The following is a 15,111-nucleotide window of genomic DNA, read 5'->3' on the forward strand; positions in this document are numbered from 1 at the left end:
CCTACGTGTCATTTTAGTTTTTGATCACAGTACAGAGTTCCTTAAAAATTCTAGAATTCCATATGAGAACCAGAACCACAATGAGTCAGAGGCTAGGCATCTGCCCACGGTCCACCCTGGAGGCCTCCGGACCTCACACCTCTGTTCCTCTCTTGAGGCAGGCAATTGGCCGAGAGAGAGAGAGAGAGAGAGAGAGAGAGAGAGAGAGAGAGAGAGAGAGAGAGAGAGAGAGAGAGGAGAGAGAGGGGGAGAGAGAGGCGGGGGGGGGGAGATATGGAAGCACTGATGAGGGAAATTCAGCCAGAATTTCTAGTTTGGAGGTTTTCTACTGGGCCCGTGCCACAGGCCCAAGGCCATCAGAAACACAGTCCTGAAAAGCTGGTGGCTGGGCTGTCCTTGTGCCCGGAGAGCGCTAAAATGGGCATTTCGAGTACCCTGAGAGCAAGGGGAGACATCCCGTCTGTCCACGGCTGCAAAGGAATATCTGCGGGTCGCGCTGCTGCCCCCAGGCCTGGCAGCTGGCCAGGGGTCAGTATTGTACACTCGGAGGGCCCGAGGCACGGCTTTCGACTGACTGCATCTCCTGGGGCTGTGACAGAGAACAGACGCTGGGCAGGCAAAAATTCAAAGGCTGAAACCAGCGGCCCCGAGAAAGACTTTTTCCCTTCTGCTGCAGATGGGTGGCACTGGTGCTAAAAGCTGCCCCCGCTACAGACAGAATTTGCCTCTCTCTCTGCAGGACTGTCATGTATGAGCCACCTGAAGGCTAGGCAGCCTCAGAGGACTCATTTTAGGGTGGTCTAGGGCTGCCCTGGCAGTCCTCCTGCATAATGCTCAAGGGAACGTGGTGACAAAGTTGAAAAGGCTCTCCTGGATTTCCGTGATGCTGCCAGGGGTGCAGCAGGCTCTGCTCTTGAGCGGGGCCTCTTGTGGGGTCTGCTCTCTATCCCGGCTCCACCACTCTGGGCCTGCAGGGCCTGGCAGACACCTGGCCCAGCTTCAATCGCCCCCTCTGCCCTGGCCCGGCTGGCCAGCAGCTTTTATGTGACGGAGTCTGCAGAAGCCCTGCCTCTCTTGGGAGAGGGAGGCTGCAGTGAATGCCGGAGAGGACCCTGCCAGGCCTGCCACGGGAACGTGAAGGCTCAGTTGCTATTGAATTTTTCCAAGACTGTTGAGTTGGTGTGTTCAAACAGCCACTGCTGAGTGGGAGAGGAGGGGTTGCAGGTGTTCATGAAGATCCTGTGGTCACGTTCACTGCAGTCCATGCAACTGCCGCTGACGGGGTGATACAGGGTCTGGTCCTGCAAAACAGGCAGGTTATCAGCCGGGCCACGCTGGGGAGGTGAACAAAGAGCAGCAGCAGTAACAGCAAGGAGGCAGGGAGGCTCGCAGACCTGTCTGGCTCTCCTCTCGAGCACACAGTGGGCACTGCCCGCCTCCCTTGCAGCTGGCCTTGTCACATGCCTAGGCTGTGCCCACTGGGATGCGGGCAGAAGTGATGCCTGCCACTTCCGGGCCGGGGCCCTAATCACTGCCCATCTCCAGTCAAATTTCATTGGCTTTCAAGGTGGTTTTTTTTAAGAAATGGGCTCAGCTGCCAACATTTAAGATTCCAGAGACTTCAAATAAACAGTTGAATTTCTGCTTTCTCTTGATGACTGGAGAGTCGGGCATGGTAGGTCTGTGGAACAAACACGTGAGGGAGGGGCTCTGGGGAGCAGGAATGAGGCATTACATTTTTTTTTTTTTTAAATCGAGCAGGCTTCCCTGTCCCCCCCACACCCTGTCTTACTTTGCGGTACTTCCACAGCTGGTTGCCCTTCATGCTGTGGCAGTCGTAGAGGGTGACGGGGCTGGTGTGGGAGATGGCGTCGAAGCAGAACTTCTTGGTGTGCTGGGGGTCTCCAGGCCGGATGTCCTCTCTCCAGGTGAAGGTGAACACCTGTACACACAGGCACATCGTGAGGTGGACAGAAAAGCTAGGGGACTCTCTTTTTTTGTAACCAGGGGGAATTTTAAACACAGGAGTCCAGAAAAAAGTTTATTGACCATACCTGTCCCAGTGACCCAGCTTCGAGGATTACCAACTCACGGCAAATCTTGTTACAGCTTTCCCTCACCATATCTCGCCCACAACGTTATTCTGAAGCAAATCCTGGACATCCTACCACACCAGGTGTCATGACTTCAGTAAATGCCATGATAACAATGAAAAGTTATCACAGAATCTTCCATGTCATCAAATATCTTGAGTTCAAGTGTTCTCAGACTGCCTTATACCTCTCTTTTCACAGTCAAGTCTGTTTGAATCAGGATCCAAACCAGGTTCACATATGGTATTTGGTCGATAAACTTTCTTTTTAGCAGCTTTACTGAACAATATTTGGCATGCGATAAATTGCCCACATTTAAGTGTACAGTTTGATACTTTTTTTTTTTTTGCGGTACGCGGGCCTCTCACTGTTGCAGCCTCTCCCGTTGCGGAGCACAGGCTCCGGACGCGCAGGCTCAGCGGCCATGGCTCACGGGCCTAGCTGCTTCGCAGCACGTGGGATCTTCCCGGACCGGGGCACGAACCCATGTCCCCTGCATCGGCAGGCGGACTCTCAACCACTGCGCCACCAGGGAAGCCCCGTGTTTGATACATTTTGACATAGTTGACCGTGAAACCATCATCATCATCAAGGTAGTGGACGTATCCATCACCCCAAAAGCACCCTCACGTGCCTCTGTAATCTTTTCCGCCTGTCCCTCTCCACTCCTCATGCCCCTAGGCAATCACTCCTCTGCTTCCCATCACTAGAGATTAGTTCACAATTTCTAGAATTTTATATAAAAGGAATCAGACAGTATGTATTTTTTTGTCTGATTTATTTCACTCAACACAATTCTGTTGAGATTCATCCATGTTATAACAACATTTATTAGTAGTTCATTCCTTGTTATGGTCAAGTATTATTTCACTGCATGGTACTCAGTTTACCTGTTCTTGGACATTTGGGTTGTTTTCAGATTTTGGTTATTTCAAATAGAGTTGCTATGAACACATGTGTACCAGCCATTGTATGGACGTATACATAATTTCTTCCCTCGTGGATAAATCCCTTGAAAAGGGATGCCTGGATCCATGTGTAACTTTCTAAGAAATTGCCAAACTAGTTTCCAAAGTGGTTGTACCAGTCGCACTCCCACCAGCAGTGTGTGCATGGTTCCAATTCATCTACATCCTTGCCAACCCTTGGTATGGTCAGTCTTTTTAATAGATTATCATTTTAATTTCCATTTCTCTAATAACTATGAACTTAAGCATGTTTGATGTGTTTATTTGCCAATGACATGCCTTCTTTGCTAAAAATGCCTGTACATACCTTTTGCCCATTTTTAAATTGCCTTGCTTATTTTCTTATTAAGTTTTGAGAAATTTTATACTCTAAATATAAGTTCTTTATCAGATATACGCTTTGTAAACATTTTCTCTCTGTCTGTAGCTTGCTTTTCTATTTTCTCAACAGTATCTTTTAAAGAACAGAAGTTTTTCATTTTGAAGAAGTCCAATTTATCAATTTTTTTCTTTTATGAATTGTCTTTTGGTGTTGTATCTAAGAAATCATGGCTTGGGTTACCAAGGTCCCAAACACTTTGCCTATGTTTTCTTCTAAAATATTTTGTTTTAGGTTTTATGTTTAGGTCAATGCTCCATTTTGAGTTAATTTTTGTATATAGTCTAAGGTATTTATTGAAAAAAATTTTTTGCATATGCACCACTTGTTGAAAAGATTATATTTTGTGCACTAAATTTCCTTTGAACATCTGCAAAAGTTGGTTGTCCACATATGTGTGGGTCTATTTTTGGACTCTCTATTCTGTTCCATTTATCTTTTTTTTTTTTTTTTTGCGGTACGCGGGCCTCTCACTGTTGTGGCCTCTCCCGTTGCGGAGCACAGGCTCCGGATGCGCAGGCTCAGCAGCCATGGCTCACGGACCCAGCCGCTCCGCGGCATGTGGGATCTTCCCAGTCCGGGGCACGAACCCGTGTCCCCTGCATCGGCAGGCGGACTCTCAACCACTGCGCCACCAGGGAAGCCCCATTTATCTTTCTTTATGTCAATATGACACCTTTAATTACTGACATTTTACGATACATCTTGAAATCAGTGTTAGTCTTTAACTTTGTACTTCTTTTGAAATTTTGTTTTGGCTATTCTAGGTCCTGTCCATTTTCCATATGAATTTTAGAATCAGTTTTTCAATTTTTACAAAAAAGCCTACTACAATGTTAGGATTCTGTTGAATTTATAGATTTCTTTGGATAGAATTGATATCAATTATTGAGTCTACCAACCTATGAACATGGTATGTATCTTCATTTATTTAGAACTTCTTTAGTTTCTATCAGCAATATTTTGTAGTTTTCGGTACACAGGTTTTTCACATCTTTTGTCAGTTTCACACCTGAGTATTTCATATTTTTTGTCATTGTAAATGCTTGTTTTTAATTTTAACTTCTGATTCTTCATTATTAGTATGTAGAGAAACAACTGACTTTTGTATCATGCAACTTTGCTAAACTCAGCTATTAGTTCTGGTAGCTTCTCTGTAGATTTTATTGAATTTTCTACATAGATGATCACATACTCTGCAAATAAAGACAGTTTTTGTTCTTTACTTCCCACCTGGATGAAATTATTTTTTTCTTGCTACAGGTTAGAACCTCCAGAACACTGTCAAATAGAAATGATAAGATTGGAATCCCTGTCTTGTTCCTGATCTTAGTGGGAAAGCATTCAGATTTTTACCATGAAATATGATGTTAGCTGTAGAATTTTTACAGATGCCCTTTATCAAGTTGAGGAAGTTCCTTTCTAGTCCTGGTTTGCTGAGAGTTTTTATTAGAAATGGATGTTAGATTTTGTCAAACGGTTTTTCTAGGTGTGCTGAGGTGATCATACGGTTTTCTTTTTCATTTTGTTAATGGTGAATCATATTGATTAATTTTCTAATGTTAAACCAACCATTCATTCCTGGGATAAATTACACTTAGCCATGGTGTATTACCCTTTTCATATATTGTTGGATATAATTTTCTAAACTTTTGTTTAGAACTTTTGCATTATGTTCATGAGGGATATTGCTCTGTGGTTTTCTTATAATGTTTTAGTCTGGTTTTGCTATTAAGGTAATGCTGGCCTCATAAAATGAGGTGGGACGTATTCCCTCCTTTTCCGGAAGAGTTTCTGTAGAATTAGTAACTTATCTTCTTTAAGCATTTGAGAGAATTCACCAGTAACTCTATCTGAGCCTGTAATTTTCTTTGTGGGAATATTTTCAACTACAATGTCAATTTCTTTGATAGAACCAGGGTGTCTTCCACTCGGGCTGGTGAGAACAGGCATTATTCCTGGCCCAGGTCAGTAAGAGGACTGTATCACACCCCCATCATCACTGGCTCAGGAAACCCAACGTGTGAGAGCCCCAGGACTTCTCCAGAACTCTTGGGAAGGACATGCCTTTCCACTGAGGGGCTGGCAGCCTATGCTGCTGGTGGTCACATCTGCCACCACATGGGAAGACAGCCAGGTTAAGAATGGAGCCAACGGAGAGGGAAGCAGAGCTGAGACCCTAGAGAGATCCTGATGACATCATCTAGACTTTTCAGTGACACCAGCCGGTAACTCCCTCTTTCTGTTGATGGCCACTTGGGCTGGGTGTCTGTCATTTGTAACCAACAGTCCAGACTGATGTGCAGGGTTCCTCTTTCCAAGGTGCTCAGGAGGCTCTTATAATGCGTACCCTAGGCTGACCTGTGATTCATCTTTTTGGCCGTGCTATGTGAGATCTTAGCTCCCCAACCAGGATCGAACCCACGCCCCCTGAATTGGAAGCATGGAGTCTTTTTAAAAAATTTTTGGCTGCGTTGGGTCTTCTTTGCTGCGTGTGGGCTTTCTTTAGTTGCGGCAAGCGGGGGCTACTCTTCGTTGCGGGGTGAGGGCTTCTCACTGTGGTGGCTTCTCTTGTTGCGGAGCACGGGCTCTAGGGTGCACGGGCTTCAGTAGCTGTGGCACGCGGGCTCAGGAGTTGTGGCTCGCGGGCTCTAGAGCACAGGCTCGGTAGCTGTGGTGCACGGGCTTAGTCGCTCCGCAGCATGTGGGATCTTCCTGGAGCAGGGCTCGAACCCGTGTCCCCTGCATTGGCAGGTGGATTCTTAACCACTGCGCCACCAGGGAAGTCCCGAGACTCATCGTTGACCCGTGGCCTCTCCCTCCCAGTCCTGACCATGTGAGCACTGCAGGCCGCGATGGCACAGAGAGCCCGACTACGGGTCCTGAGGAGCGGCCCTTACCTGCATGTTGTTCCAGGCGGCCTCCCCTCGGCCCCGGACGCAGCTCTCCAGCCTCAGTGGGGAGCCCAGGGCCCCATGTTTCGTGTCTGCACACAGCCCTGTGCCCACATTGCGGATCTGGACAAGAAAGAAGCAAAGAGTGGACCAGTTAGCCACCTCGAGATACCTGCCTGGGCCCCTGCTGGGGTGGGGGGAGGGAAACAAGGCAGAGGCATCGCATGGGCTGAGTGCTGGATTATCCTAATAAAGCTTGCCCCGGGTTGGTGGCTGGGCCCTGAGCCTCTCGATAAAGGAACACAGAGAGCCGCTCTGCTAAACCCTGCTTTGTCTTACAGCACGCAGAGTCCTGGGGGTGGTGGCGGGTGCCTGGAGGGGAGGGGCTGTTGAAAGGAGGATTCCCCAGCTCCTCTCCCAGAGAATTTGACCCAACAGGTCCAGGGATCAAATTTTTCCCTCATTCCAGGTGATCTAGAGACTATGCCTTGAAAACCACTCTAGAAAAGGTGTAGGGTCTTTGCTGTGGGACCTTGGAGACTCTGCCTTTTAGGGCGGGTGAATGGGAAGATCCAAAGAGCAACAGTGGTCTCACTAAGATGGGTGGGGGCGTGCGGGGAAGAGCACCGTGGGAGTGTGGAGGCCCCGGCAATCGCGTGGCCAGCCAGCACGGACAGCAGGCAAGCCACCGTGCCAGGTGCTGGCATCACATCGTGCAGCTCCTACTTCACAGACGTGGCTCCTCGTTCGACTGAGGGGTAGGGGGTGTCGGGGCTCAGAAAAGGTCAACTCCAATGTCCGGCTGCAGGGGTCTGACCACCCAGCTGCTGTGTTCTGCATCCACCACCGTGTCCGAGCGGAGGCCACGCTCCCTGGCGCTGCCCCCAGCCAGCGTCTGAGGGAGGCAGGCCCACCCCCGGGAGATGCGCGCTCCTCTGGCAGGTGATTTGGCCAGAAGACTGCCTGTTAACACGGCCAGACTTCAGTAGAGCCTCACTGCAGGCTGGGACCCTTCTTCCACAGCATCACGGTCTGACGGCTCTCCCCGCCTCCCTGCTCAATTCTTTCCTCAAGTGTTGCCCCAGTAAGTCTCTTGCACGTCTAGTCCAATCTTGGTGTCTGCTTCTCGCAGGACCTGAACAAACACGGGGGAGAAAGCCAATAGAGTGGCAAAGAAATGAAGAGCTTCATGAGGGAAATCAAGATGACACCTTGTCTAGAAAACTCGTGCTGGTGTTGGGCGGGGCTAGGCAGATGGCTTAGTTGGGAACGGCCCCTCTAAGTTGCTGTGTGAATCTGAACAAGTAACATGTGATGTTTCTGCCGGCCCAACGCGTGTCTCTCCACCTCTGGTAAAAATGCCCTGATTTTCTACAGGGCCACGGCTCCTGGTCCATCCCGTGGCCAGAGCACCCATCCTACCCTTGCTTCCCCCTTCTTCCAATGGCCACAGTGACTGGTGCAGGATCCAAGGATAAGATTTCAATCCTGGACCTTTGCTGGCTCCACTGGGAAAGAGGTCTTTACTTTCTGCTGGGTTGGGCCAAGCTTGGGATTTCTCAGCCTGAAGCTTCTGGGAGCCAATCTTGCTACTCGCGGCGTGAGGCCAACACAAAAGGAAGCACAGTTAAGCAGGAGAAAAAGAGACTGACATCATTTGAGCTCCCTGGATCCAGGTGTTCACAGCTGAAGCCACAGCTATCCAAGGTTCCTGTGAGAATCAATAAATCCCCCCTTCTCACTTTAAAATGGACTTCTGTCACTTAAAACAGGAGCTCCAATGCTTATGCTTCCCCTCCACAAGCCCCCATATATCCATCTCTAAGCGAGTGGGTGCTCTCAACCGGAGCCAGGAGCCATGCCCAGGATGTGGTGACGGACTGTCTGCCTCCTCCAGCAGGACCAGCTCCATGGGTGTGTGACAAGGGCAACGGCACAGGGTCCCTCACTCAGAGTCTGTGTTTGTTTTTTAATACATTTATTTATGGCTGCGCTGGGTCTTTGTTGCTGCTCGCGGGCTTTCTCTAGTTGCGTCGCGCAGGCTTCTCATTGCAGGGGCTTCTCTTTGTTGTGGAGCACGGGCTCCAGTAGTTGCGGCACGCGGGCTCAGGAGTTGTGGCTCGCGGGCTCTAGAGCACAGGCTCAGTAGTTGTGGTGCACGGGCTTAGCTGCTCCGTGGCATGTGGGATCTTCCTGGACCAGGGCTCGAACCCGTGTCCCCTGCGTTGGCAGGCGGACTCTCAACCACTGCACCACCAGGGAAGTCCTGTGTTTGGTTTAAAGCTCTGCTGTCACTGTCTTCAACTTTCTAGTAATCTTATCTTTGAAACCTGCAAGTGAAATCTGATGGGGCAATAGAGCACGCACGTGAGCAGAGGTGACACATGCTCTGTGAGCATCTGCCGGTCCTTTCTGCCAAGTTCACAGACAGCGACTGTGAGTCCCTGCAAGCACAGAATCCTGGGGTCCCACATGCAGGGGAGTTCAGCAGGACTCAAAGGGAGAACAGGGTGAGTGTGTCGTGGCTGTGACTCAGTGGGGGCGCTGGCATGTCCCAGAGGCCACGCCCTCCTTTCCAATCAGAACTGGCTTCAGCTGCACAAAGAGGAATGCTGGTCAAAGACACAGGAGGGACTGGGGAGCCCTATCATGTCCTTTCTGTGATGCTTCTCTGGATAAGCCAACTACTTCAGCAGCAGATAAAAGCACAGAAGCAAAGGGAAGGAGGGGGCAACCCACAGTTCCTTTCCCTTCAGTTCTTTCTCATTCATCAGTAAGCCCAAGGTAGAGACAGTTGATAGGACGTGTACATTATCAAGAAGTGAAATAAAAACAGCTGAGTTAGTTTTGTGCAGTGTTTCCACTGCTCTGGTAAAAAATACAAACGCATGGACAAGGTTTGAAATACAGACTGTGAAATTTCACCAACTGTGCACGAGTTAAATGCTCTCATTGCCTTTAACACTGGCACTGCAGAATATAAAGATGAACGGTAAAATTCACACTGATCATTTAAAGTTTTAGTTTTTCTCTACTGATAACATTCAAAAGCAAACAAAAACACCACCACAAGGCTAAGAGACCACCGAAAGAAAGTAAAAAGTTTTATATTTTATACCTCTACTGGCACTTTTTAGATGACGATAAGTTTCTGTTTTTTAAAAATTGATTTACAATGTTGTGTTACCGGCACTTTTTTCTCTGACCTGTGGACCTGGGGTCTGCACGTGCATTTTGCGCCGGGCCCTAATTATGTGGCTTGCCTGGCCCTTCAGACTCACCTCACCCCACGCTGCGGCCGGAGGCTCCACAGGTGGGTAGAATTTGGGCAGGTCCCAGGCGATCTTGGTCATAAACCACTTGAAACTCTTGCAGTTAAGGGAGCTGCGGAGCTTTTTCTGTGCAGTTACATCTCCAGCGGAGAGGTGGCGGTACTCGGGCCGGCGCTGGTAGATGTGCTCCGCGTACTCGTCCATCCACACCTCTGCCACTCGCTTCAGGTTCTGGAGGGGATAGGCAGGTGCAAGTGTCAGGCTCTCCGAAGGGCCGAGGAGAAAAGTGGGTACAAAGGGTCCTGGAGGTGAAGGTCAACCTTTCTTATTTTATGCTGCATCAAGGACCACAGCCCCACCGTGTTTTTAAGTCTTCTATATTTATTATTCATGCATGTTTCAAGGACTCTGCAACTTACGGTTGAATAATACACTGCTGCTGGTTTTCTTGCCCATCTTGCCTTCCCTCTTTTTCTACAGATCGCCTCCCACTGATTTTCCTTTGGGGACCCACCTCTGCCTCACTATTACCTCCTGTGGCTGAAGGAAAGGCATGTGACCCAGCCTGGCCAATGGGAATATAGATAGCCCAGACATAGGGATTGGCCAGCAGTGGGCATGTGACCTGGGCCAAGCCAATCAGAATCGAGAGGCATCAGTCCTGGAATTTTTTTTTTTTTTTTTTGGTAACTATGGGGAAGAATTGCTGGGTAAGATCTGGTGAGTAAGATGCCGAGAGCTGCTGGGCCATTTGGAAAGCCTGTCCAAGGTTGAAGTCAACCCAGAATGAGGCAGAGCTGAGGGTTAGAACCAGGAACACATTGCTTCTTTTGGTTCCTGAATCCAGCCATGTCTGAAGCCAGAACTACCTCAGAGCTTTCCATTGACATGAGTCAGTAAATTCCCTTTCTGCTTAACCCAATTTGAGTTGGGTTTTGTCACATTTAACTAAGAGTGCTGCCCAAGTTGCCTTGTAAAAACGAATCATAATTTGCAACCAGAAGGTAAAATTCCCTCAGCAGCTGGAATTTTTAACAATCCTTTGAGGTGTTAAGGTTGCTACTTTGATTACAAAACACAAAGATAATCAATAAAAAATGACAACCATATTACTGGCAAGTAGAGGCAGCAGCAGGTGAGGAAACATCCTGTTTGTGAATAGACTTGGAGGAGAGGAAAAGTGAATTCTTCTGTGTAACTGTGATGAAAATCCCTCACTCCACCTGCAGTGTAGATCCCACCTGCGGAGAACCTCTTACTTTTCTTGGAAGAGCAAAGCATCACGGTTCAGGGGAAATTCCCTGCTCCCAACATCTTCCTCCAACCCCAGGCTGTTGCCAGGATATCTCCCCTGCTTTAATTCTCTAGGCTTTATCATATCATTTTCCCCCTACTGCAATCCAGATTTCCTTCTGAAGGGTAAAAGCAAGTTAGCACTTTAGGCCGTTATCAATTACTCACACCTTAGTGTAAATGACTGCCCTAGAAGCAGAAGGTAAGGCTGCGGCTGGCAAACGTTTTCTGTACAGGGCGAGACAGTAAATATTTTAGGCTTTGCAGACCATGTGGTCTCAACTCTGATACAGCTATAAAGCAGCCCTAGACACTACGTAAGTGAATGGGTGTGGCTGTCAAAACTTATGGACACTGAAGTTTGATTTTTTCATATGTCACAAAATATTATTATTCTTTTGATTTTTTCCCCCCTCAGCTATTTAAAAATGTAAAAACCATTCTTAGCTTACGGGTCACACAAAAATAGTTTGCCAACTCCTGAGTAAGGAGGAAGGAAGCTCACAGGAGGAAGGCCCTGGTATCGAAGCCCAAATCCACCAACTCCTCACTTTTGCTGGCTCTGAGTTTGGGACTGCGAAACTACAAAATTTCCTTGCCACTGTCTCGTTTTTTCTGAGTGCTGAAGAGGTCAACAGTGGGTCAGAAATCAGTTCAGGAACATTGTTATCCCCCTCAGGCCCCTGCAGAGCAGAGGCTGGGTTTAATTTAAAACTGTGCCCAGAGGAAGCTGAAGACCTAAGCGGGGGCCGGCACATCTGAAGAGTCTCCTTTTCCTGCCTTGCCACCCAGGTCCTCTGGCTCACTGTCTGATTTGCTCAAGCCACAGGGACGATGAGAGACCACTGTGGTTTCTTCTCCAACCACAGGCAAGGATGGCCAATCTGACCAAGGAAAGGTGCTGAAATTCACCAGGATTCTTTTTAAAGGATCAAATCAAATAATATTCTAATTTTAAATGATACTTAAATTACTATTTTAATGAATATTGCATTTTCCAGACATGGCTTAGTAAGTCATTTCTCCCAGATCTTGAACTTTTGTACAGTTCCTGGGCCAAAGTAAGGGACTTTACGTTTATTTCTATTACCTCTCCCCTTGCTAGAGTCATGAAAAGGACTCTGGGATTTTAGCAGGCGGTGTGCTCCTCTTATCCCTACTCCTAACACCTTCCTAGTTCTGGGTCCCAGTCCTGTCTGAGGCCCCCCTGCTTTTCTTGAGTTTGAATCACAGAGAATTGTCCAGAATCTTGGAATAAGTCTCCAAACAAAAATCAACTTTTGTTTTGCCAAGTTTGAGTGGGTTTCTGTCACTGCCTTCCCAAAGACCCCTTGCCCAGAAGCACAGACGAGAAGGATCTTAGCAAATTTAGTAAATAAATTAAGACTGGCTACTTCTTCTTGAGGCAGGCAAGCTGGTGGCCAGTTCATCCTTCCTGAATTGCTGCTCCACTGCTCCCTGGCTTTTTGTCCTTCTGGAATCTGTACACCCTTAGTAAGACTTTGGTTTCCCTCTTTATCTGGCTCTCTTGGGGCTTTTAGGATACCTCTCCTCAAATCTATCAGTATGATGTTCTAGGAGACAACACTCTAGAAGGATCTGGTTGTTAAAACACTGAACAAACATGTAAAATATGATCTGCAACTAAGACGGGGTAGTTAGATATTGTAACAAAAGTTAGGAGAGCTTGATTCAGGCACCTTTGGTCCTACCAACCTACATGGGCGCTGCTCAGACTGAACTGGTTTAAAGTCAACAGGAGACTGATTCAGTCTGAATCAGGTGAAAAATCAGGTGAAAGAAGGAGTTAAAATGTGAAAACACAGAATTCAGATAAGACACTGAAATCACCTTTCCAGTCTTGCTAATATTGATGCTGACACTAATACTGCTAATGACAACAGCAGTCGCTACTTAAAGGATGACCACTCTGTGCCAGGCACTGGTCAGACCTAAGTGGGTTTGAATTATGGCTCTAGTTTCTTTGTGTCTCTACATTTCACTGTCCTCATCTCTAAAATGGGGATTAAAAACAAGTGAGAACTAAGTGAGATAAGTATGTAAGATGCTTTGCACAATGCCTGGCTTAGGAAGTTTTTAATGTGTTACTACAGTTCATCTGTGGATCTATGAACAGGAGGTGGTGGTGTGTCTTTACCGGGCGAGTCTTATATCAATACGTGACAGCTCTGCATAGGGAAAGGATGCTTTTGGGAGTGGTCCTGCTCAGGGGTCAGAGGACTGTCCTAATGGTTCCACAGTCCCTAGTAGTTGGAAGAGTCGCTATCTTGGGCTTACTGAGCGACTCTGCGGTTTTCCCGCGTGGCTCCTTCCTCTGGGGTTGCCAACGGTATTTCAGATGAAACGTGATTCCTGCCTCTCCTGCTGAACTAGACCTCGCACCCCACGTGAGAGGGCTGTCCCAAGCGCGGATGGCTGGTACGGCTGTCGTTGGAATCTTCGACCACTAGAGGCCGCTGCTGGCTCTCTTTTTCCTCAACGCCGGTCCCCATAGCAACGCCGGTCCCCATAGCAGCCCCGGCCGCCTCCAGAGCCCAGCGTCCCACCCTTGGATGGAGCCCGGGGAGACAGCTGCCTCTCTGAGCCTCTTGGTCTTTCTTGTAAGTCGCAGGACAAGGGCCCTTCCGAGACCCAGAGGCTACAATTCTGCACGTCGTTGATTGTCAGGTGATGGGGGAAGGGGAGGCAGTGGACTGGGCAGAAGGAGGCTGTGTGGACTGAAGCCAAACAGGCTCGCGGGGGGGGGGTGTGTGGGGGGGTGGGCGCTGCCGGGAGGGGTCTTCACGGGTTGAGGTGGGGGGTCTCCAACAGGCAAATCTGTGTGGTGACCTTTCCAGATCCCACCAAACCTCCCTGCGGCTCTCTTTACCCTCTGGGGACCCTCCCACCTCTTCGTTGTTCTTTTGGGGTCACCCTGATTTTTTTCAAGACCCTTAAGATTTTAAAATTTTGTTATTAAGGTTTAGTGAAATATTAATAACACAAAACAAAAACTTCTGGCTTACATTTCCGTTTGTAGATAGTGCCACTTTAATTCGACCAATGACTGATATAAACCATTTTAAGGCACTAAAACAGTTTGACACAGAATTTTTGGCATGAAAGTGGAGAGGCGGTGAGAAGAGAAAGACGCTAACATTTATTAACCATCGCTGTGCCAGGAGCTTTTAAGTGCCATCTCAGTCTTTCCCAAACACACCACTCCACCTGTATTAAATTTTACCCAACATGTTTCTTTAAATCATCCCTAGTCTAATTTTGTACCTACTTTAGCTTTATCCTCAGTAATAATGTCAGTGAAATCATGAATTTGCTACACTAATCCACATTAATTTCAACACATGGAAATAAAAATGTTGACCACCTAAAATCACCTTATTGGTCACACTTTGGGAAACTGCATTATCTCCTTAATTCTCCCGGCCATGCTAAGAGTTGGAAAAAACTGAGCTTCCTTGAAGCAAAGGAGTAAACAGAACCTTAGAGCAACCTTCCAACGTCACAGAGCTAATAAGTGATTAAGCAGGGCTTTAAGTAAGTTCTTCTATGTTTATTTATGTTTGCCACACTGCGAGGCTTGTGGGATCTTAGTTCCCCAGCCAGGGCTTGAACCCATACCCTCAGCCTTGAAAGTGCGGAGTCCCAACCACTGGACCGCCAGGGAATTCGCATAAGTAAGTTCTTTTAAACTGGATTTCACCTGGAGGGTGGGGGGAGGGGCACATCCTCACTCCTAGGGACCATTAGGCCTAGGGCATTGGGTGTCTCTGCTCCGCCGATGGTCGTAGGCCAACATCTCACCCCCTAGGGAAGCCACCACCTTACCCGGGCCAGGCTGACTCCGGCGGGGACCTTGTAGGGCACGTACTTCCTGTAGATATGGCCCACCCTGGAGCAGGGAATGTCCTCCATGCGGCCTCCACACATCCACACCTGCAGGGTGAGAAGTGAGAGAAGATGATATTTCTGCCTCCAATTCACGGCCTCCTCAAAGGCGAGCGTTCCTTCGTGCATTCATCGGAAGCATCAGCGTGGACTGTGTACTAAAGCCCCCATTCACAGAACTAGGGATGTAGGAAAACACAGCAGTAAACACAGCTCACGGCATCGAGTGCTTACTCATGGCCAAACGCTACGATATGGGCTTCGCACGCACAGCTGCACAGAAGCCTCGTCAGAAAACCCATAAAG

The 15,111-nt window shown here is 48.2% G+C and overlaps 1 protein-coding gene across 1 annotated transcript in view; it reads right to left on the reverse strand.

Moving 5' to 3' along the window:
* Nucleotides 1–1,593: 1,593 nt before the first annotated feature.
* Nucleotides 1,594–15,111, reverse strand: part of GALNT10 (polypeptide N-acetylgalactosaminyltransferase 10) — a 224,520-nt gene continuing 211,002 nt past the window's right edge. The window contains exons 8-11 of the mRNA XM_082836841.1: nt 14,746–14,853; nt 9,616–9,837; nt 6,341–6,457; nt 1,594–1,942 (exon numbers count right to left, since the gene is read on the reverse strand). Of these exons, the coding sequence (XP_082692967.1) occupies nt 1,622–1,942; nt 6,341–6,457; nt 9,616–9,837; nt 14,746–14,853 (768 nt within the window). The 3' untranslated portion in view covers nt 1,594–1,621. The remainder of the gene's footprint in view (nt 1,943–6,340; nt 6,458–9,615; nt 9,838–14,745; nt 14,854–15,111) is intronic.

This window comes from Leucopleurus acutus, assembly GCF_964270905.1.
Source record: "Leucopleurus acutus genome assembly, chromosome: 3".
Taxonomy (NCBI): Eukaryota; Metazoa; Chordata; class Mammalia; order Artiodactyla; family Delphinidae; genus Leucopleurus; species Leucopleurus acutus.